At 41.4% G+C, this 23,592-nt stretch overlaps 3 protein-coding genes across 3 annotated transcripts in view; all 3 read right to left on the bottom strand.

Moving 5' to 3' along the window:
• Window positions 1-3,936, bottom strand: part of rilp (Rab interacting lysosomal protein) — a 7,336-nt gene extending 3,400 nt beyond the window's left edge. The window contains exons 1-3 of the mRNA XM_008309127.3: window positions 3,151-3,936; window positions 2,086-2,209; window positions 842-963 (exon numbers count right to left, since the gene is read on the bottom strand). Coding sequence (XP_008307349.1) covers window positions 842-963; window positions 2,086-2,209; window positions 3,151-3,504 — 600 coding nt within the window. The 5' untranslated portion in view covers window positions 3,505-3,936. The remainder of the gene's footprint in view (window positions 1-841; window positions 964-2,085; window positions 2,210-3,150) is intronic.
• Window positions 3,937-4,347: 411 nt separating this feature from the next.
• Window positions 4,348-19,173, bottom strand: prpf8 (pre-mRNA processing factor 8). Its single transcript, XM_008309126.3, has 43 exons — window positions 18,959-19,173; window positions 17,802-17,925; window positions 17,519-17,687; window positions 17,158-17,322; window positions 16,647-16,865; window positions 16,349-16,561; window positions 16,063-16,188; window positions 15,834-15,939; window positions 15,224-15,414; window positions 15,008-15,127; window positions 14,688-14,877; window positions 14,430-14,549; window positions 14,167-14,301; window positions 13,898-14,027; window positions 13,573-13,769; window positions 13,284-13,490; window positions 13,003-13,166; window positions 12,769-12,895; window positions 12,486-12,678; window positions 12,167-12,354; window positions 11,810-12,048; window positions 11,572-11,718; window positions 11,224-11,434; window positions 10,992-11,108; window positions 10,640-10,887; window positions 10,346-10,525; window positions 10,086-10,221; window positions 9,610-9,779; window positions 9,308-9,437; window positions 9,060-9,206; window positions 8,810-8,970; window positions 8,532-8,723; window positions 8,126-8,363; window positions 7,865-7,993; window positions 7,640-7,753; window positions 7,348-7,521; window positions 6,967-7,160; window positions 6,595-6,834; window positions 6,371-6,512; window positions 6,124-6,264; window positions 5,880-6,019; window positions 5,572-5,774; window positions 4,348-5,195 (listed from the first exon to the last, which is right to left on the bottom strand). Exons 2-43 carry the CDS (start codon window positions 17,911-17,913, stop codon window positions 5,041-5,043), a joined length of 7,020 nt encoding a protein of 2,339 aa, XP_008307348.1. The 5' UTR covers window positions 17,914-17,925; window positions 18,959-19,173; the 3' UTR covers window positions 4,348-5,040.
• A 526-nt stretch (window positions 19,174-19,699) lies between these two features.
• Window positions 19,700-23,592, bottom strand: part of six5 (SIX homeobox 5) — a 6,798-nt gene continuing 2,905 nt past the window's right edge. The window contains exons 2-3 of the mRNA XM_025054808.1: window positions 22,722-23,592; window positions 19,700-22,494 (exon numbers count right to left, since the gene is read on the bottom strand). The exon at window positions 22,722-23,592 is cut by the window's right edge and continues 685 nt beyond it. Coding sequence (XP_024910576.1) covers window positions 21,827-22,494; window positions 22,722-23,592 — 1,539 coding nt within the window. The 3' untranslated portion in view covers window positions 19,700-21,826. The remainder of the gene's footprint in view (window positions 22,495-22,721) is intronic.

Below are 23,592 nucleotides of genomic sequence, written 5' to 3' on the forward strand. Positions count from 1 at the left end.
CTATTCCAGGCATCCATTATGGCAGAGTGACCGTGTGTTGTTGCTGAGGCCAATCATTAACAGAAACACGCCCCAGCAGTTGACACACAGCAGTGACAGTCTCACTTCACTGGACACTCAATGAAACCTTTCAAAATAAAGTTCAACAATTTTTAGAGCCTTTTTCTCAGCATGTTTCATAGTTGACAACATTGTCAGGAATATATGATTCAGTATAACACAACAATTTACGCCTTCCAAATTAGGGTTAGATTTAAACTGGGATGAAGGTGTTATTAGGGGTATGTCAGGATTAAGAGTATGTTAGCTTCTGGGTTAGACTAGGATTTAGGTTACTGTAATATATATACAGTATATATATCAGAGTAAGTGATGGGGTTGTGTTGAGGTCAGGATTAGACAAGTGAGATGAGAGTTAGGATTATGATGGGATTAGGGCTATATTTGGGACTGATGGATTAAATTTGTATTAGCATAAATGTAATAGGGTTGGCCTTCACCACCAATAACAGAATCATAAATCTTTATTTTATCTTTTGAGGGTTAGGGTTAATTTAAGATTAAGGTTAGACTAAGATTAGGAGTTAGGGTTAATTTAAGATTAAGGTTAGGGTTACACTAAGATTAGTGTTAGACTAGAATTAGGGTCAGACTAAGATTTGGGTTAGGGTTGAACTAAGATTGAGATTATAGTTCAACTGAGATTAGGGATTGCTGAAGCTTGATTTTAGGGTTAGACTAAGATTAGAAATGTAGATCAGGGTTAGGGCTGTATGATGGTAGACTAGGATTAGAGTTAGTGAACCTTCACACCCAATAACAAGAAATCCTAAATCCTTACCGCCTCCACCTCTTTGGAGATGGTGGTGATCTCCTGACCTTTGGCTCTCAGCTCATCCCTCTGTTTGTCCACCACCTGCTTCAGCTTCAGCATCACCTCCCGCTCCTGACGCTGCTTGTGGTCTACAAGCAAAAACCAATCACAAGTGTTCCTTTTTCTTCGTAGTTTTCAGGGTAACATGTAGAAACAAGGTAATGAAAAGGAATCATTAACATTTCTCATTCTGTGAACAGTGTTGACTCAAACCCATAGACCTCCAATTAACTAGACATATAATCTATCAAACCACATTTATTTATTTATTACCACATTCAAAATAGTGGATTATTACCACATTATATTAGTGGATTATTACATTTATTTTGATGGATTATTACCACATTTATATTAGTGGATTATTACTATACGATAAAGTTTACACTTAGATCAGGGTTAGGGTGAGACTAAGACTAGGACTAAATTTAGACTAGAGTTCGACTCATATTAAATTGAAATAAACTTGTTATTTTAGTAACAGGAAAAACTGCGAAAGTACCAATTGTCACAGCCATTAGTTTCCATCTAATTTGAGGCGGTCTGTTGTGGTTAAAAAGTCTCTCACTACGTCGGAAAAAAAACTTTCTACACTGACTGAAACTCTCTGTATTCACACCCTGCTGTACAATGTAAATACACCAAAGTCTAGTGAGAGGAAGTCAAACATTACTGACACCAGAATGTAAGCAAAAAAACCCCATAAAACTTCCAACGTGACAGCACTAAAGATAACAACTGAAAGAGAGTTCATTTTAACCTAGGAGTTAACACAAAATGTTGCTAAACTAGTTTTTGTAAATTATTATCATTCTTGTCCAGCCCTCCTGAGTCTTTTCATACTTGTCTAAAGAACTGAAGTAAACAACTGACACAGACTACTTTACCTGTGATTGGCTGAAAACTGAATTAGAAAAACAAAACATAACCAAATGATATAGAGGGAAATTCAATTTTTAAAAAACTAAAATATAGAGAATATTCTTTATGATACAGTAACAATGTTTGTTTTATACTCTGAGGAGAAAATTCAACTCCCGGTTGGTGTAAAGTTCAAGTCCTCACATTTCAGGTATTAAAAAGTCATGTGAAAACCCTAAACACTGACGACTGGAATGAGGGCGAGGCTTCTTGAACAGTGAAAGCACTGAGCCTTTAAGTCCTAAATTGGGAGGCCGAGTGTGTGTGTGAGTGTGTCTCCGAGGACGTACCCTCCTGTGCGTTGCTGCCCTTTAGCCTGCTCTGCAACTCCTCTCTGTCCTCCTGCAGCTGCTGCACCTGGACCTGGAGCTCCTCACACCTCGTCCTCCACTGCTCCTCCTTCTGCTGCAGCTCCTGTGTGGAAGAACAGAAAACAGATCATCGAAAATACAAAACAGTGTGACAGGATACTGACATTTGGAAGACAAGAACAAAAAGAAACATTTTCACTGTTTGGTGCCAGAAAGACAGGTCATGTCCTCGCGGGTGTGTCATTTGGAGTCTGAGTGGTTGCAGATGTCGGGTTGAAATGATTGCGAAACGGCTCAAAAGCATATTCGGATGTAGGGGAACGCAGATACTGAATGTTCCTATGTTATTATTCTGAGGGTTTTCAATACGGGGTATGCAAACCTCAGGTTGCCCATGAAGTACAGTTAGACCACCTGAATTTAATTATATGAAAATATTACTATTACTTTTATAATATTTAATTTAAAACAACTTTTATACAATATGTACAGCAGGCGGGATCAGTTTGGGGGTCCTCTGCCTGAAAAACACTGAAAACCACTACTATAAAATTGCCTGAATTATAAATAATAACATAATCTGATAAATTTACCTCAGGACTTTTTGACTTTCTCATATAATTCCTTCAAACTATGATTTATAATGTAATTTATCCCAATCATCAAACTATTTTTTTCACGTATTTGGTTGATATTTATAAATGTAAGAATTTATTTATTTTAGATTTTTGTGTCCTGGCTTTTTGTTATTTTTGTGCATATTGTGGGTTGTTTTTTTTTATGTTTTGAAATATCAATAAAAGCTATTCTATTCTATTCTATTCTCTCCTATGTGTTATGATCTGCTGTGGTCCCCCGACCCTGAGCTCCAGAATTCTTCGGACACGCCCCTGTACGTGCTGTAACTTTATCTCTTTTGCCCTGGCCTGTAACTCGCTCAGCCTTAGCACCGACTAAAGACACGGGACAGGGGTGAGACACAGTTATTATAATGGCACAACAGACGCTGCGAGGATTTAACGGCTACGTTGACTTGTCCCTCACCCGTGTTTGGCTCCTCTCCGCGCAGCCTTCCTCCCCCTCCTTGCCTCCCGAACGTTGTTTCCTCTGCTGCTGAAGCTGAATCGCCTCGAACGTCTTCAGCAGCTCTTCCTCCCTCAGCTTGTGAGCGTGGTTTGTGGAAACGAAGCTCTCCAGAAGCTCCAGCACCTTCACGATCCTGGGCACCAGCCCCAGGACGCTCTCTTTGCCGTAGCCGTCGATCAGCTTCTCCACCTCGGTACCGATCACTTTGGCGATTTCGTACACATCGTCCAGGCTTAGAGCCGAATAAGTCCTGTCAAAGCAGCTCTCCGTGGGTCCAGATCTGGACCCCTGTAACGTTGCTGGTTCTTCCATGGCAGATCCGACCGAGCTTTGAAGTTCAACACGCTCTCAAACCTGTCGATTTAACCCGCACTGGCCTAAAGTGATAGTGAAAACGGACCGAGAGCTGTGGCTCGTGCTGCGTTCAGGTGCGGAAACATGACTGACTGCTTGTCGGTGTTGCTGCTGCAGCAGATCGAGGACGAGTCTGAACTTGACCTGCTTCCCTTCCCACAACAAACCTGTGCGATCACATGAACTCAAAAGCAAACACGAGAACACGGAGTCCTGGGGAAATGCTCGGAGTCCAGGAGAGTCCGAGTGCAGGAAGACCCGCCTACTCTGCTGACCAATGGGATTTGAGCAACCGCTCACCAACGCTCTTCTGCTCTGTCGGGCTGAGCCGAGTTGTCACGCTTCATTCTGCAGCAGGCAGCAAACGTGGGCGTCAGTCATATAGGTTCACCTCAAGGCTAATTTTTATTACTTCACGTAAAAAAAAAAAAACATATCCGTTTTACACGTCACTAGCCATACGCTCTCATTAAAGACGGTTCTTAAACAATAAAGGCATCGTTGTTAAACAATACACTCGCCAGGGGCAGTACTGGGTTTTCAAATTTATTTTAAGTTACCTTAGCTAAACAAACTGTGGTTAAGTCCTTTTTTTAAATCACCATATTAAGTTTTAAGCAGGTTTCCATGTTGCCCACATGCTTTTTTTCCTTGTTTCAAACCCTCCTACTGTGCTCTGGTGACCTCTAGTGGAGAAACGTTTTCCCCACTGAAGCATTCAAACAATCCTTGTCCCACGTTTTTGGACTAGGACCTGGTTCTAGTTGCAGCTTCAGTCAGAACAAAGTCAAGACAAATATCATTTTTAATAAAAAACGAAGTTTTTATTTAAATCCAAGCTACAGTCTCACAAGTGAACTTTTGAAAGTTACAAGTCTTTAATGTTTCCAAAGTCTCCAATGTTTTCAAAGTTTCATTTTTGTTTTTTAGAAATATGTTAAGAACTAATTTTTCCATTGACTGGACAATGTAGTGGAAACCCCTCGTTTCCAAAACATGATGCAACTTTGAACTAGCCTCCACCTGCTGTCTGGCATGGCTGTAAATGTCCAAATATTGTCATGCAAGCTTCTGCTTGCACTGTTGTATTTGCAGATAATTATATTTTGACAGAATCTATCATCATCTTTAACTAACATGGAGAAAAGTTTTTCTTTTCTTCATTTAATCACTTTATCATATCGTCCTACCTGTTGAAAATGTCAAACATTGTAATTACCTTGAATTACTGACTGAAACTACACACAAATGTGCATTTGTTTGAATCTTGTCCTGGATTTCTTTTTTCAAATATTTTAAGAGAAGACAAAAATGCTTGTAGAAAATAATTTCGAAAAACCAACAAAAAAAAAAAAGAAAAAGAACAAGCTCCTAAAATTCTCTCAAGCCTTTACATAAAAATGTGCTGATGTCATGGTTGAGCAGAAATATTACAAGACTGGCTTGATTCTGACCAAGTTATCTACAAAGGGAATGGAGGGCAGACATGGGCTCTCAGGCGTACATGTCCTCGCGGTCAGCGTTGTAGATCTCTCCCTCCTGCAGGGAGGCGAAGTTGAGGAAGTGCGATGGTCGATGGACTTCGTGGTAGAACTCGTATGGGTTGGCCAGCTGAAGGTCGTACTTCATGTTGGGGTCATGGCGCACACCTGTACAACAAAACAAGTCACATTTATTTATTTATGGACAAATATTTGAATAATCCTGTTTTATATTGAACATTACTGACACTGCTCTTGACAAAATAGCTAATTATAGCATTACTGCCTAAATAAGTAGTTGTCAATGAAAAGGAATATTTGCTTTTTCTACACAATAGTTGCCAAAGGACTGTGTGTTTTGCTAGTGTGCATAAAAGAAATCAATGAAACTGAAACAAGGGCAGAGCAGAAAAGTCAATGAATGACACCACAGTTGTCACAGATAAAAATCAAGTGGACCAAGGGTGTGCGAGCTGACAGTGTTGCTGGATCACAGCTTAAAAAAGAAAAAATACACAGACAAAAAAAAACAAAAAAAACATACCCATAAAGTTGTAGTTCCAGGAGACCTGACCAGGAACCATGAAGAATCCGAGGAAACGATCAGAGAGCAGCATCTGCACTCTCTCATAGTGGGACGGCAGATAACCTTTCGGATTGTTGCCCTTGTCTGTGTTCTGTCGACCCCACTCGTAGCCACTTGGCGTCAGCTTGTAGGCTGTGAGCGTGCATGAGCCGGGGGTGAAGCTGAAAACCAGAAAGTAAATAAATTATCATTGATTTTTAAAAAAAAAAAAAAATTTGTGAATAACTTTTTAGAGTTGGACTACTGTATGTGGTAGTCAGTCCTACCTGCAGGTGATGATGATGGTCTTTTCTCCATCCCAGGACGGGTTGTCAGCCATGACCTTTGCATGAGTGGTGACGTCCTGTGGGGACAGCTGAGGTGACTCGTTAGGCTGTGTGTGGATCCAACCGAGAGGCTCCATTTCCTGTGTAAGAAATGTGTTAAAAACAACAGAAGATTGACGTTAAAACACCAAATATCACAAATTTAAATATTCAACTATCTATCAAGTTTCTCAATGTGCTTCACCTTCAGATACTCGTGACTGGGCAGCTGGTTGGGCAGGTGGACGGTCTGATGTGTGCCCCACTGTGGTACCATCACAATACATCGAATCTCCTTCACCTGGGGGTTGTCTGGTGGGCTGGTACCGTAAAGGTAACCCGCAATCTACAACAACACAGTACTTGTTTTTAAACACACATTCGGTGAAGAGTGTAAAATGTTTAGACATCTGAAAACTGCAAACACCAAGTAAAGTCAGACAGAGTCGTACCTGCGCTCGCAGATCTGAGATGCAGATGAACTTTTTGAGGACATTTTTGGGCAGGATGTAGGTGTATCCTGTCTCCTTGATGTCGTCAGATGACACATAGATGTGGTTTGTTCGAAGATGGAGGTTAGCAGCAGATATGGCTCTGAAAACAGATAAAACAGGTCAATAAAAATTGTCTAACAGAAACCACAACAATCAGTTCAAGACAATTAGAAATCCTTTACCTCACTCGCCACTCAGTCTTGGAGGAGAAGGTCTGGGTCTCGTAGTTGGAGGTGGTGGAGGTGATGATTTCGTCTCCGTGCTTGTTGACAGTCCGTGTCTGCGTGGCCGTCAGCTGCGACTGCTCTTTGGTCTGTTTCTCGATCTCAGCGATTTGTTGGCGCTGCTGTGACGGAGCGGAAATCTCCATGCCCAGGATGATGTCACGAATCTCAGACTGGGTTAGAGAAGCCACGTTCACACTAGGGGGAAAGAAGCATCAACTATTTACTTGAAGTTTAATGTAAGTCTCTTCTTTATAGGAGAGTAAAACACCTCTTTCAACTATCTGTAAAATAAAAAAAAAATTAAAAAAAAAACATGACGACACTCACTTGTTCTTTTTGCCGTAATCAGCCAGAATTAGATCCTTGAGTTGCACCTCCACCTTGATCCACTCCTCGTCAGTGAGTGTGGGCCAAATGTGATGTGGCTCAGTGATGGTTGTTTTGTCTGGCTTGAGGATCACCTTGGCACGGTCGTTGTTGACATGGAGCGCTCTGAGGATCAGGATGAGTCGGGAGAAAGCCTAGAGATGTAAAAAAAAAAAAAAAAAAAGACAAGAGAAACTTTTTACACACAAAAATAAGTAGGGCAATTCTTCAGACAAGCGGATGTGTGTCACATCAGGATAAACAGAAGAAGTTATGAAGCCAGGAGCAAACGGTAACAGTAATAAATTATTCTAATATACAACTGGTTTAACTTTGACTCACTGTGTAGGAGGAAATGGTCTTCAGCCAGTCATCATAAAGGTTGAACAGCACCATTTGAGGTTCTGTCGCCTTCAGGATCAGGTCTCCGAACTTCTCCACCTTCAGACAGGCCTGGAAAGGCAGCTGCAACTCAGAGCCTTTGATCACAATGTTGGGGAAGTCAAGCAAGTGAACCTGCACAGAGAAATCATCGGGATTAGAATTCGACAGCAGCTGAAGGGTTTACTGTTAAACTACACTGACATGAAGCATCGAGATTTAGAGTTGTTGATATTAGTCATTGTAGTTTTACCTCCAGAGGGTCCAGCATGCCTTTTCTGGTAACGATGATCTGTTTGGGCTGTTCCTCCACAGGAAGGGAGCGAATCAGAGCAGCCACTTCTTCAGCAGTTTTCCATTTTGCCAACTACAGAGAAGGAAAAAGCATGGTTGGACTTTTGACACTGGAAAATAAACTGATAAAAGTTGGAGTCAAACGATCAACCATTATGTTGAGAGTGAAAAATGGGAGCAGCACCTGTCCGAGACGTTTCTGACCAGCCCACACAGATGTGTGAATGATCTTGAGGAACAGCTGACCAGTCCTGGGGTTGAAGATGAAAATGGCTCCATTGATCGGTTTTGTGGTCAAGTTACCCTCAAAGGTCTGTGGGATTACAAATGGTTACAACATTTACCAAAAAACTTTTTTTAAAGAACAAAACAAAGGTCATAATTTGGACACATTGCTTAAAACATCTCTACTATAAGTAAGTTCTTGGAAAGTAGACACACTCACCTTGTGGATGGTGACTCTGTAGACGTTAGTGTCGTCCACAAACCAGATGATCTGGTTGGAGAAGAGTTCACCGTAGTTCTGTGAGGACAGGTACGGCTCAGTGGGTTCTGAGGAGTACAACTGCAGACCTTTGCGGATGCGCTCCCTCAGCACATAGAGGGCAGGGTTGGCCTTCATGATCTTCGCCATGGCCTGTTGGATCAGAGGTTTGCTTCCAGGGAACCAGTTACCGTAGGCACTGCAGAAAAACAAAAGCAGACACTGATGAATGTCTTGCCATGGTAAAGACAACTTGGAAAATTGCTGTGGAAATCTAACAGACGTCTGCAGACCATATGAGCAGATAGCTGCCAGAATGCAGGGTGTGACAGAGAGCTTTCATAAAGTTGGAGAGAAAGATCTTTACCTGTGCAGATTGTAAGCCAGGTCAATAGCAATGAGCACACCGGTGGGGGAGGGGTAGATACTCATGTTGTCGGTAGTGTAGTCCAGGAACTTGGCCCTGGCGTATCGCTCAATGTCATGAGAGTCATAGTCACCCCATCTGAGCTGGATATCGATCCAGTACTTCTGCGTGGTGGTGCTGTCCATCACGTCTCTGTGGGAGGAGGTGGACATCTTTACTGACACAACACGTATAAACAATAATTTACTCTATGCCAACTACTCCTCCAGAAAACATACTTTGAGTCGGCAAGCAGCGACGGACGAGAGACATTCCATTTGTATGACGCAAAGAGAAGAATGTCGGCACAGGACGAGTTCATCTTGTACGACTTCCTGGGGTGAATGGTCTCTTTCTGTACAGTTTCAATCTCCAGAGCGTCCAACTCCTGGTCAAACACCTGAAAATAATAATAAAAAAATAAATAAACAACAATATTCTAGGCTTTCAACGTGTCACAGCCTAACGTGGACGGCATGGAGAGCGCACCTGACAAAGATCCATGACGATGCTCTCGTGAATCTTCTGCCACAAGTGAGCTCTGAAGATCTGAATGAGGGAGATCTTCAGTGTAGGGATCTTGCCGTGCATGAAGATTCCTGTCAAATCAAGCTGCACCTGGAAACCAACGTACACCTACAAACGAGACAACAAAACTGCTAGTCAACACAGGAGATCCAAAAAACTAGAAAAGTGCTTATGGATAATCTGGTCAGATGATTTCATCTTGTACTGACGTTGGCTCTGTTGATGGTTGGTGACCACCAAAGTGTGAAGCGACGGTTGGGAATCTGATTGAGACCAGACCTCTGGGCATTGGTCAGTTTTTTCCATTTCATGGATTCCTCAAAACCACTGGCCTTCTCCCTAAAGCACCAAAAAAAGAGAAACAATAGATTTTTAACTGAACAACCTTCAAGCATTCAGGTAATTGGAGAAACAGAAAGATAAAGTATTGCAATGTAGTGTAATGATGAGAACCATCTTATTCCCTGGCCACAAGCTGTGGTGTATTAAACATGGTAACGTCAGCTCTTACCAAAACAGACCCTCCCAGGTGGGAAAGTATGTGCCTTTGAAGAGCGTGTGCTCCAGGATTCCCTCCACACCACCCAGAGCCTGGATCATGTCTGTGCGGTAGTTGTTCAGGTTCCACAGTTTGCCGTCGTGCCTCTGGTGAGTCCACCAGAAGGGATTTTGCTTCAGCACCTGCATTTTGTCAAAACATTGACAGAGAAACATCAGGTTTAAGTTCCCATACATTTCTCTAAAGACTACTTTAAGTTATCTTAAAGTAGTCCATCTTCTAAGAATATTATACATTTCTCTAAAGACTACTTTAAGTTACTTTGATATCATACTTTCTGTACAATATAGGTAGAAATGTGAATCAAACTTAGGTTAAGCAAAAACCATCTCTGGAATTACCATCTTCTAAGAATAAGACCCTCACATGGATTACTTTTAATCTTCTTATTAACCTTGAAATTATTTTAAAAAGGGTTCATTTTGTACCTGGTACTGCTTGAAATCTGTCCTGACTCTCCAGCCTTTGTCATAGGCCAGTGTATGTCTGTCCTTCTGGAAAAGCGTGTTGATGCGAGGAATTCCTCTGTCCCATGAGTCCTCCAAGTCCTCCAGGGTTAGACGTCTTGAAACACAGAAAACATGTTGCTATTGGCCGCGACTAGTTTTGGCACTTATTTTATAAAAACACTCCAAACCTTCATGTTTGAATGGGCATGAGAACTTTTAAAGTCCAGCTGCAGCCTCACCTGTTCTGAGCAATGGCCTCCTGCCTCTTCAGTGCGTACTCAGCCCACACTCTCTGAGAGTCAATGAACTCGCTTTCCCATGGCTGAATGTAACGATACAAGTTTGGAATCAGCTGATCTTCTTCGTGACTCATTCCAGACCTGAAGTGGGTGATGCCCACATCTGTCTGCTTAGACCACCTAATAAAGAAAAAGAGAGAGAGAGAAACGATTAAAGTAAAAGTTCCGCCGTATAGTTCAACTACTTCATACTGTTGAATGGTTAACTGGAAACACGACGCCACTGGACTTTACCGCAGATCTGACTGTGGAATCAGGACATGGCCCATGGACAACATTCCCAGACCTCCCAGTTCTTTGGGAGTGTAGAAGACCACAGGTGGGAAGCGACTGGGCATTTTGGAGTTCAGACCGATCTTGATACGTGTCTGGATTTTGTTTTCGCACTTCACCAGCAGGTCCAGGAGCTCCTGGGTGTTGACAACTGCTTCACGGAAGTACGTCATCAGACCAATAAGAGCTGTGTTCCATTTATTCACAATCTAGAAGGGAGAAGAAACAAAACAACAGCACATGTTTAAAAACTGCAACACATTTTTATTTCATAAGGTTTACATTTCACAGGTTGGATTTTAGCTCAACTGACCTTTGTGAATGTGGTGGATCCAGATGCCATCAGGATCTGACGAACTCTGTTGTGGAAGCGCTGCATTGATTCGTCATCCACACGCAGGAAACACTGCGCTGTTCTTTCTTTAGTTACCTACAGATACAAAAATGTGACAAATGAGTCAAAAAAGTGTTTTTTTATATTTAGAATACTATAGAATTCTCTTCTCAAGAGTTTGGTAATAAAAAATTCTGTGTTATGTTCTCACTTCATTCTGCAGGTTCCAGACACCATCTTTGTGAGTGAACTCCTCATAGCTGGTGCGGCACTTGGGGAGGATGCGACACTCAAAGCCACACATGTTGAAGAGCAAGTTGGGATTGTCTTTGCTGTAGACTGATACAAAGCTGTTCTCCCACTGTACCGTGGTCACAGACCTGGGCAGACGATTTTTGATGTCCCAGAACACTGCACGACCACTGAGGCAAAAAAAACAAACAAACAGAAAACAAAGTTAAATATTTGTTGATATTCCTTAAATGCATTAAGAGTGAGAGAAAATATTACAGTCTTCAAGAAAGTAGACTATCAGTCTCTGTTTTGTGGAGGAACTTACAGGTTGACGTCATGCTTCATCAGTCTCATGCGAGCATCTCTGGGCCAGCACTTCTTGTTGTTGTAACCTACAATGTTCTCATTGTTCGGGTCAGGATGCTCAGTCAGGTACCTCTGAATCAGATCCCTGGCCTCATCAGCAGAAAATCTGGAATCATTTTACAACTGTTTAATAATCCGATAACAATTACCCTGAGTAAGACTCAGACTGAATTGTCACAGTGGTGATCCAATCCCACCTGAAGAAGATGTGGATCCGGTCAATGTAGCGACAGTACAGACGGATCGGGTGAGCACTTTCTGTGGTTGTGTCCTGAAAACTGAGGAAGTCGTTGGGCATCTGTGGTGGACCAGCCATCTCACTGGCACGGTGCAAACCCAGCACCAGGAGGTCCATCACAAGGCCATAGTACTGCACAATGAAGGAGGCAAACTGGAGACCTCTGATGATTCCGTAGGAGTTGGTGTGGTTCATGTCCTAGAGACAAGAGAATGTGCAACACAGACAAAACGACACATTAGAAACATAAACATATATATATATATAAAAATTGAGTGTTTCACTTTTCTACACCATATATACACTTGTCTATTACCTTGTAGTTGATGACCACGTTGTTCTTTGCTGTCATGTAGTCAGCAATGTTGTGGTCCACAATGAGACGCAGCAGCCTGTTGAGTAACGTCAAATCGATCTTCTCATACATTTTCTCATAGCGTGACTCCAGCATTACGTTGCACTCTCCTTCTGTCGTCTCCCACACATCCTGCAAGTTGTTGATGCCTGAATGAAAAGGGAAAAAAGTTTATATATAATAAATTAAATGAGGCTGAAAACGTTTGTATTGCTCAACAAGTTAATTTCACATCAATTAAAACCATCGTAAAGACCAGTCACTCTAAAGTAAGACTGACCTTGGCACCACTTGTAGACGAGCAGTGGTGGTGGTTCGGTGTCTGCTGGTTTGATCCATGGTGGGAACAGACGCCGTTTGTCTGCCTCGTACCACAGGTACTGATCCAGGTAAGCGTCTGTGATCTTCTCCAGTGGCTCCACATCGTACACGGGCACCAGGTGGCTGTACAAGTCCATGAACTCGATACCCACCTACAAGCAATAACATTCTACTTAACATGGACTTAAGGAACATGGACTCAAAACTCAATTCAGAACACATGGGCACACTGTGGTTCTGACCTCTTTGAATGCTCTCTGTGTGAGCAGATGACGTTTAATCCTGGACAGGGCCTCGTGGGGATTGTCGTACGCCTGCTCTATCAGTCCCAGCTCTTCTCTCTGACTCTGGTTCAGACGAGACTTTACGCTAGAAACAGAAAGGAAAAACAGTATTATTAGCACTGTTAACACATTTAATTCTACAATAAAAAGGGCACAAAAGCTAATTAGATTGATGATGTGAAAGTATGCTACCTGTAGGCTTCTTTGAGCCTCTCCAAGGCCAGAATGAGAAGCTTGGTGTCATGTTTGTAGGACAGGGGAGGGAAAGGGATGGGGGAGAAGCGACGACTCTCAAGCCAGTGAACAGTGGTGGTGTAAATGGCCACTGCTTCTTCAGCTGTGATGTAGGGTCCATCCTGTAAGCAAAATAAAATATGGCTTAATATTTTACTTCATTAGAGAAGAATCACAATAAAGAAAATATCTAAATCTAACATTGAAATGTTAATTAACCACAAGTTCTTACACATTACCTTCAGGTAGTTGTGCTGCCGCTCCTGCTCTGCTTTCAGGTAGAGACGTGTCAGTCTGCCCAAGTTCTTCTTACACACTGTCTTGTCCACAGTGGCACCACGACGGATTCTCTCACGGTTGTAGTGGGCGGTGTTGGTCCACCAATCGGCTTTGGCCTTCACGTACCGCAGGATCATGTTTTCAATTGGAGTGGGCAGACCTGGCACCTGAAAGGATGAAGAAAACATTTTTTTTATTTTCCCCTAAGTGAAAGCTTAGAAAGGTGGAAACCATCTGTGCTGCACTGACCTTCCAAGGGATGTTGGCCTTCCAGCACCTCCAGGATTCACTCAGATGTTGCAGGATAGTCCTGGCCTTGTTCTGTTTGATACCTTCGGGCATCATGTCCAAGATGTCGTGCATTACTGCAGCTCGCAGCTCAAGGTCAAAGTGAGACTCCACACGCTGTTTGGTCACCGTCTTGGCAACACCCTTGGAGTGACGTCCTGTTGAGATGGAAAAAAAAAACATTCATGTTTAACCTGACAAATCTTTTTAAATGAACCCCACAAATGGAAACCTTTGAGATCATTTCTAGGTAAAATGCTACAAATTAACAGACTTGAGTAAATACCTTCAAACTGCCTGGCCAACAGGTTACCCAGCCACCTCTCAAGCAGAGGGGTGATGCCTCTCATGAAGAACAGCCACACTCTCCAGCCAGGAGCCCAGAACCCACAACCTGGACCTTTGCCCACAGGACCCTAATGACACACAGAGGAATGGATACATGAGGTCAAACTTCGGAAAGATGTACATTTTTGTAAATGTTCTTTTTTTTAAATAATAAGCTTTGAAAAAAATATATAATCTACTGAATGTTAGCAGTGTATGTGAACTTACAGTGTTGAACCTGTAGTAGATGAGATGCTTCAAGTCTTTGCACATTCTGATCTGTCGCATCAGCTTGTACTTGTAGCGGTACATGCCCGTCAGCTGCCCGACATGAGCAAAGATGTACTGCAGTCCATCAGACAACTAAAACACAATGCAGGTTTAGAGATCAACCACTAATGCAACGCAAACCTGATGTTAAAAATATGGGTTTTTAGTTCCTGTGATTAAAAAAAAACAAACACTGGATGTGCTGGATAAATGCTACAAACCTGGAAAGCGTCAACATTTCCCAATCTGTACTGCACGTGACTGTCCACTACCAGTTTGCTTAGACGTAGCACCTCTCTGCACAAGTGAAAAGCGTTTCCGAATCTGGACTTTTTACGCTCCTAATGACACATAATATAAAACACTTGTTATTCAATCACAGTTGTATGAATGTAATTCATTTCAATAAATAAATTATAATGTAATTATACACAGTTTAAAAAATTAATATAACAAGAAGTAGTTCTTAAAAGTGGAACCTTTGTGGTCAGGGTCTTAACAGGCTTCAGGTTGAAGTTGTAGTCCAGATGCAGGTAGTTGAGGTTCTTTCGGTGGATGAGAAGATTGAGCATGTTGTAACCCTGTCTGCACACTTGAAGGCCAACCTCCACCCAGTCCAACTTGGTGGACTGAAAGAACTTTGTGGCCTTAAAGGAGCGGAACAGATACCTGGAAAACGACAAAGAAAAACTCTTTGTAGAAGAAACATCTTCATATTGAGCACAATGTTTTTATGTTTTTTTTGTTTTGTTTTTTTAAATACAACAGGTAAAAAGCAAAATTTGTCAAAGATGCTCACCTCTTTTTCTGGGCCTTGGGTGGTCTGTGTTTCAGGGCATTGAGCACGTAGTACTTGAGCAGTTTTTGGTACGATACACGCACTTTAACTGGCTGCCCTGCAGGACAGTGCTCACGGTACCTTTAAATAATTTAACACACACACAGACACCCCCAAGAAAAAAAAAAGTTAGTCAAGAACCAATGTTGGACTCACAGATGTTGGTCATAAGCTCACCAGTTCTTGATCAGAGGGATATCAATGGCACGCCTTGTGCGACCAGATCGGAGGTTGAAGGGTCTTGGTGCCCACAGAAGAGCAATGCCATTGGCTGTGTTGTCTGTGTAGAGTGGAGTCTCTTTGAGGAAAGGCTCGACATACTCAGGGAGTTCAAACTCCTCATCGTCATCTGGCAGAGGCTCTTGGCTCTGAACACACAGCAAAATGATTAGCACCATATAAATTAATGTCAACTTTACAAAAACAGTTTAATGCTGACTTTTTTTAACCATTAGTTCTATTTCAGGGCTATGTTATTCCATAATCAGAGTGGGTTTGTAGCACTAAACTCTACAGTCAGCAACGACTATGTGTATCTCTGGCTCCCATTGGTCAATGTATGAATGGTGTGAAGCCAACTGCAGCTGCAGCCTGTTATTGAAAAACACCATTCATTTTAATTTTCCTCCAGTTCTTACGCACAGGCAAGCAGACCAATGCAAGTGCGCCTTCATAAGAGGATTCTTTTCAAAACATTTGGGTTTAAAATAATAATCAACAAAATAAATACATTATTTTAATTATCTTTTTCCAATCGCCATAAATACAAGAGGGATAAATGCCAAACCTTGACTGAATGTCTGTGTGAAATGGGGTTGATTAGAGGATCAAAGTAGAACGCTGGAAGATCGGGATCCTCAGTTTTGATGAACACTACATTTGGTGTATGATACCTGTGGGAGTATCACAATTGTAATCTCAACAAAATGTTACAAAACATCAGCAGCTGTAGGAGCGGAGTCAATGTAATTAAAACCTTTTACCTACAATACACCTGAACAAAAAAAAATTCTTACCAAGTTAGGTGAACATGGTGTGGCAAGTTGTTGTACAGGTAAGGAAATGCAATTTTGTACTCTGTTCTGATTGGCTGGCGAATGATGATTTTGTTGATGTCGTTGAATTCATTCCAGTCTTCATCCCTACAGAGGAAAAACAAAAATTACATGAGATACACAAAAACATCTAGGACTTCTGGAGATTTAATGTGTACTTTACAAATTAACAGTAATGTGAAAAAATTATAGACAGGATTTTTCTGATCTATAGTTTCTTCAGATATTAAACAAATCCAGTACTTACTGCAAGTTGATGTCTCGGACCAATGGCTCAAACTTTGGTCCTCCAGGGATTGCCATATTCAAGGCCTTGGAGGTGAAGAAGGCCTTGAGGTCAAACAAGTAAAAGTAGTTGCCGTCTACCAGGTCTGTCAGAAGCTGATTGGCCAAACGGTACAGCGTAGACATCATGGGCAGTGTAAACTGCCAGCGTCGGTATGTGGTGCCATTCACAAACCTAGATTTGAAAATACATCAATTAAATCTTCATTCCAGTGTCACCTCAAAGAGTTTGTCTCAGGAGTTCCATGTTGCATGCTCACTTGTTACTGTCTTTGAGAGGCTGGTGCTCATAGAACCACTCTGCAACTGAACTGTCCTCCTCAGGGTCCAGTTCCATCTGGATGGCTTCTAATGGTTCCACATCGAGGATGTTGTCAGCATAGTCCAGTGGCGGCTCCTCATCATCAAATGGTGGAAAACGCATTCGCTTGAAGTGCCGACGATCACGCTTTTCACGACGCATCATGATCCACATTGCACTGGGAGGAGAACAGAAAATAAGGACTAAATAATAATAATAATACATTTTATTTAAAAGCACCTTTCAAGTCACCCAACAACACTGTAAATAAAACAATAAATAAATAATAAATTAATAAACAAAGCCAAAAAGACGTCAACGGACCTTTATCAAAAAGCACCCAAGTTTAATGTATAATTGGTTGCACAAATTAAGTATCTCAAAGTTTGTTAAAGAGACACTTTAGGGTCTTTAGGTGAACAAAAGCACAGAATAAACCAGAATGACGTAAACTGAAGATGATAACTTACCCCCACTGGGCAATATAAACTGGTTCAATGACCCAGGGAATTTCATTCACAAAGGAAATGGCTCCAGTAATGTGGTAGAGAACAGGCACATCTCTGATCTGTTCCCAAGGCATTGGCATGTTCTCCAGCAGCTTCAGCACTGCATGGGGCATGTACTTGAGGGCACTGTTACAAAATGAAAAAGATATACATAGAATGACTAAGAATGATCTTACTGAAAATCACACACAAATATGTGCTTAAATGAACTATAAATGCCAATTTATACAGAATTCCTTAAAATAATCTATTACAAATACACTGTAAGATGTTTCCAGCCAGAGAAACATCAAGTGATTTTCAAGTAAAACCTGCAACTCACCCGAGGTAGACCCTCTTATCATGGCGAAACTTTCTGTTGGTCATGTCACCGTGGTCCCTGATGATCTTGCGCACATGCTCAGGTGGCATATCTTCTTTCTGTGCATCCACGAAGCCAAACTTCCTCTTTTCCGAGTAACGCTTGGCCTGCAACTGCTGCCATTTTCTCGCTGTAGATTAAAACAAGATGCAAAACACTGTCAAAAATCTTGACATCTATCTTCAGACCAACACCAATAGCCTTACACGGCTCTGTCTCATAAGTTAAGTTAAACCCCACTTACCCTTTTCTTGCAGTTTTTCTTCAGTCATGTAGTCAGGAATTGGTGCAGGAGGCGGGGGTACACCTGGAGGCATCGCCGGGGGGACCCCTCTGTAGGGGAAGGTGGCCGCCATGGTGCGTCACTCCTGAGGAAAAGAATAGAAAATGTAATTATTGGTATAGATCTATTGGTTAACAGTTATTTCCATTATAAAAAGTTACTTTTTTTTAAAGAAACTATGGCTAAGTTAAATTTTTGACATGTACAAGGAGTCACACGGATACATTTCTTGCCATTTCTTGTTCAGAGAAGCTTGGTCTCACAAAAGTGAGACCAAACTTGTCTCACTCTGTCTTGTCACTTGCCATAACTTTAGATGACAAATAATTAAGGCACTTCATTTTATGTACATCAACTTTGTTACTTATTTAACTTTAATTTCGCTTTCAAATGTATTTAGACAATAAGAAAACAACGTAAAAACAATTTTTGATGTTTATCTATTGAGAAAAACAAAAAAGAAAAACAAGAAAGATTTGATAGGTAGGATACTTAAGGGTGTTGCAGTTGTGGCTGGAATAACTTCAATGTAATTGAAAAATTAAACATACATCTTGTAACCGAAATAACACAAGCTTAAGCAAAGTTGTTTTATCTAAACATTATCCCAAACATTGAGACCCGCACTGCGTTGCAATCAAATATGGAAAATAAGTGCAAAAATAGTGCATCGTTTAAGAAACACTGAAAATTAAAATGGTGTTTTAAACACCATGGTGTTTTAAATATATCATTCATTCATCATTCATTTTCAATCATTCATGGCCATTTGTTTGTTTATTTTGTTTTGTTTTTTTGCAAGACTAGAAACAAACGAACACAATTCGAGTTTGAATAACGTAGTTTAGTAACATGGCTTCCTTGAACGGCCTATGCACTACAGAAACGTTAAACCACTCTTGCTATTGTAGTTGTAATTTCTATGCCCCAACAATGAGCTGGATTCGTTTTAAGTAGGCTATACAATAATTGATAAATAAGACATATACATGGACGTATTTCCTCTTTCGTTAAGCCGTTAGGCCAAACTTGGAATAAGCGGTAAACTAGCCGACAACGCTACACTAGCATGGCGGCTAACACAATAATGCTAAATAATTAAAGCAAATCCGACATACCTCTCTACCCTTTTCCAAAAGAAAATTTTTCAACAGCCGTTCACCACACTCAGTCGGCTACCACAACATCTCCTTTTCTATGAAATATGTTTTTGTTTCCTCGCACGCCGCTGCTTTGGTTTTCCGTCTGCACGATGAACAACGGCGGCCACACGATGAACGAACTACGCTCTAATTCACAAACCTGCTTTACGGCGGAATAGATTTGCGTATCTATACTGAGCAAGAACACACCTACGTAAAAAGGTACGCAAACGTTGACTGAACGTATCTCTCTAAATACCCGTATGATGCAGTTTCCGGTATCATACTGCCTCCTGCAGGATCGGAGTGTAGTCACCGCCATTACGTAGCGTTCCTTTTCTTAAATAATTAATAGTTTCAGATGTAATAATAGTTTGAACTAGAGACCGTCATGATTGACTTTTACTCTATTGAAATTTCTTACAAACAACATCTGGAACATGATTGCAACATTTCTAACCTTGGTTGTAATTAGGAACTGCAGTCGGTTTATGTCTTGTTTATGCATAACGTTAATTTTATGCTGTTTATCCAAATAAGCCTAAAAGTAAAACATACACAGGTTCATCAACTAGAATGTGTGTTAATCAATTGCCCGATTTTCTAGTATACAATATATATAAATATATATTATATATTTATTTACTTCGTGGCAAGAAGGAGAATCCGCACAGCATGGAGGCCAAACCAGCAAAGTGCTGCAGGTGAAGGGCCAAAGCAACTTTAAAGCTGTTTAAAGTTTCTTTTTAAATGGACGTTTATTACAATATCATGATATAAAAAATAGAATGCATTTGAATACAAAATGGAAAAACAAACAAACAACAAAACCCTTAAAAGACATACACAAAACGATCCCTTTCATATCTATATAAAAAGAGTTTAAAATACAATATCTTTGGTTACATCTGAAGTGTGTCAAGAAGGAGAGTAAAAAAACATAGAAATGCCACAAAAACACAGGGCTACAAATGTGCATGTGCCCACACATACTTTGGTAAAAATGGCTCATATAAACAAATATAAAACATTAGTGTATCTTGATAGATGAAGAGTTAATTTCCCTTTGTCCTGAAACTAGTTTTATTCCCTAGTAAAATGCCAACTAAGTTTGATTTGTCTAAGTAATTTTGTTATCTTTCTAAACGCCCTGGTGAAGACCAAGGACAATTTATGTCAATGCGATGTTTAATCAAAACATACAAATTAAAAGGTTGTTTTATATTAGTAAATTCCAAGTGTGAAACACATAAATGGGATTTTTCACATGAAAATATAATTACCTATCTTCTTTCACCTCCCGGGCACTCTTTTTTTTTTAGTTAAAAAAACTAAAACATATGATTGATATATGCTTTAAATAGAATAAATGTACAAAAGAGACAAACAACAAAAATAACAATAAAAATCTAAAATAGGTTGGTACTGTAACTAGATGCAAAAATTGAAGTATAGTCTTGTGTACCATAAGTGGCCTAAGATTTGTCAGCAACCTGTGTTATGACAGTAGGGATCTCCTGGAAAGCTACATGCTACTAGTTTAAAAATCAAACAAGTTTCAAGCTATTTCATTTTTCCCTGTTTTACCTCTTTAACTTTTTGAATGTGCTAATTATACCATCCGTTAATGGACAAAATATGAGTTGTACCACTGTCATAACGTCACGGCAACACAGCGTAAACATTGTACGGAGGAAATGTGCAAAATATACAAAGAATCAAGATCAAGCTTGGGATACGCAAGTAAAACTCACATCACATGCCACTGACAAACTTTTTACAAAGAAACTTTCAAAACTAGTATAATATATATTTTCCCAAACACATGAAGACTGTTAGCTTAAAAATAAGGCACTTATTGATATATCAAAGAAATGTTGAATGCATTTGACAGAAAACTCGTTTTAGTGTAACAACTGCTGCAATCCCCGGAATTTGGAAACATCTTTCAACACCAAAAGGTACTGCCCTCTAGATTTCTTATAATGTGCTAGACATGAATTGCATAGAGTATGAATCCCTTTTTACTTCCCATAATATAATGTATTTACTGACACAGAGCACGGGTTCTAAAACTGTGTAAAACTGCATAAAGTCACTGGTAAGATGGAAGCAGGCTGCATGTGTATGCCTTGGTTTCAAAAACAATAACACACTGTTTAACCCATGAGACTATGATGTCATAATATCCAAAGGAGAAAAGAAAAAAGCACACGTTCACTTGTCTTTGTGAGGAATACAACTGTCAACATATTCCCAGAGGGTTGATAGAACAGTCTGAGGCCTTCAGCAACAGAATGAAATTCAGATTCCTGCATCTCTCGATGTGTCCCTGGGGCAGAATAGTCCCGTCAACTGTACAGTTATTTGGATGATTCCTCAATCCTTAAAGTAAAGTTAAACACGCCAAGCTTTTATTGCCAAGGACAGCTGAATTTTGTATCTAGTCAATAAACCACAAATAATCTACTTAGAATCTTTGTTTAAAACCAAAACCTGTAACAGAACCAGGCAAACTCATTTGAGTTTGTTCGTGTTTCTGGGTCTAATAAAACGGTTAAGGCACATGTGGATTTCATTGAGAGACAAAAAGAAATTCTGAAGATAAAGGGGTGAAAATAGAATAAGGCTATGTGTCAGTTTTTTTCTCCTAAGTGCCATCAAAAACCAGTGGTTTTTCGGACTTACTGAGAGAGAGTCATTTTCCATGTCACAGACTTCATAGTCTTAAAGGCCTGACAATCAGAAAAAGGGGATCACTAAAAAAAGGGAGTAGTTAAAAACCTTTTGGTTGGTACTGCATTGTTTGTAAATGGTAAACCACCAGGTTTGCAACGGGGGGTTTTACAAGCCCAGCTCCTCGTCCACAGGCACAGACTGGAGCTGAGTGAGGATTTTGGAATCTCCATCCATCTCCTCTGGATTCCCTAACGGCGAACTTGTTTCCTGTTCAGGGGAAGGACTTTCCAGAAGCAGCGACTCCCCTCCGGGAAGACCCAACAAACCTGGGTCTACAGGTAGGTCGCCTTTTCCTCGAACGTCAAACAGAGGGAGACTGGATGGTGTGGAGAGGGGCACGGGACTCCACACGGGCTGGGACAACTGCGTGGTGGGTGTGATTCCGCTGTACATGGGACTGAGCGTGAGCATGCTCTCTGGCGTTAGAGTGTTTGGTGAAAGCAATTGCTCCAGGGCGTGCGACAAGGGGACGACGGGTGCCTGGTTGGCTGTAGCTCCAGGCTCTGGAATATAGTACGGAGGGGAGGAGTTGATGAAGTTCAGGGGAGATAAAGTGATGCTGCTGTTGGTCTGTCCTGTGGCAGTTGAAGGCTGGGAGACCATAGATGGAGCCGGAGTGGTGATAACTTGACTCAGTCCGTTCACTGTCATGGTCGATGGTTCTTGGACCGGTTTCAGGGGTAAGCTAGCCAGTTGAATGCCGGCTGGGATGGTCAGGATCAGCTTTCCTTGCTGGACACTCAGGTAGGGACTTCCACCAAGAAGAAGGTTACCTAGAGTGGTTATAAAAATATCAGGAAAATTGATCATGAGTTTTCCTATTCTCCAATCATTTGTTAAAATGTCTTTTCTATTTATTAAAATTTAAATAACAAAAATGAAGATGTACCATGTCAAGTAAGAGGTCACTGAAATTCACATCTCTGCTGTGATCTCAATATGTTCAAATAAAATGCAGTGTTAATCTCTGTAGCGTCTCACAGAAAAGTTGAATGCATACCTGCAGGGTTGGAGGGCAGCTGGATGATCCCGGAGTTGAGGAGTTGTACAGCAGGGGCTAAGCTGCTCTGGGGAACCACGTTCTGAATAGGCCGGATCTGGTTTATCCTGACCGGAGTCTGCGGGACTGTTCCAGTTGCAGGAGCTGAGGCCAAGATCTGGAGCGGGACTCCAGCAGAGGGGATCGAGAGAGAAGGACTGGCTGGAACAACTTGGGGGAAGGAAATTGTTGAAGAGGTTTGAATGGAGGAGACCGGGACCAGCTGGGGCAAAGAGAGAGGGAGCAACTGTGTTGGGGTTGTACCTTTGAGCTGAGGAACTGGTACGACTTGTGTAGGAGCGGAGATGGAAATAACCTGTGGCTGCTGGATTTTGCCGGTTGAGGCGTTTGTGGTTTCTTCCCCTAGCTGCTGCGACATTCGCTGTGACAGCTGACTGTTGCCGAGTTGGGAAATCGAGACGATGTTTGTGGCGCCTTCGGGCAGAGTGGAAGCACTCGGCTGATCCAGTATCAGTCTGTTTCCTGCGTTCACAGTGTGAGTGCTATGAAACTGCGGAGATGAGGAGGTGAGGGGTGAAACTGGGACGAGCTGAGGGCACTGGGACACCTGAGCCCCAGACGAGTGTTGGACCAGCTGTGATACAGGTATACCCTGGATGGAAGGCACAACCTGGGGCAGAGAGAAGACCTGTGGAGTGGCGCTGCTGGAAGAAACTACAACATTGGAGGAATTTATCTGGGAGGTGGCAGTGGCAAAGACCACATACTCTCCTTGGTGATGGGGCAAAGAGCCAGCAGAACTGGACATGACCAAGCTGGCAGACGACATAGAAGTAGGGAGGGCAAGGGACTCCTGGGTGTTATGAGTCAA

This window comes from Cynoglossus semilaevis, chromosome 4 (genome assembly GCF_000523025.1).
Source record: "Cynoglossus semilaevis isolate Cse_v1.0 chromosome 4, Cse_v1.0, whole genome shotgun sequence".
Classification (NCBI taxonomy): domain Eukaryota; kingdom Metazoa; phylum Chordata; class Actinopteri; order Pleuronectiformes; family Cynoglossidae; genus Cynoglossus; species Cynoglossus semilaevis.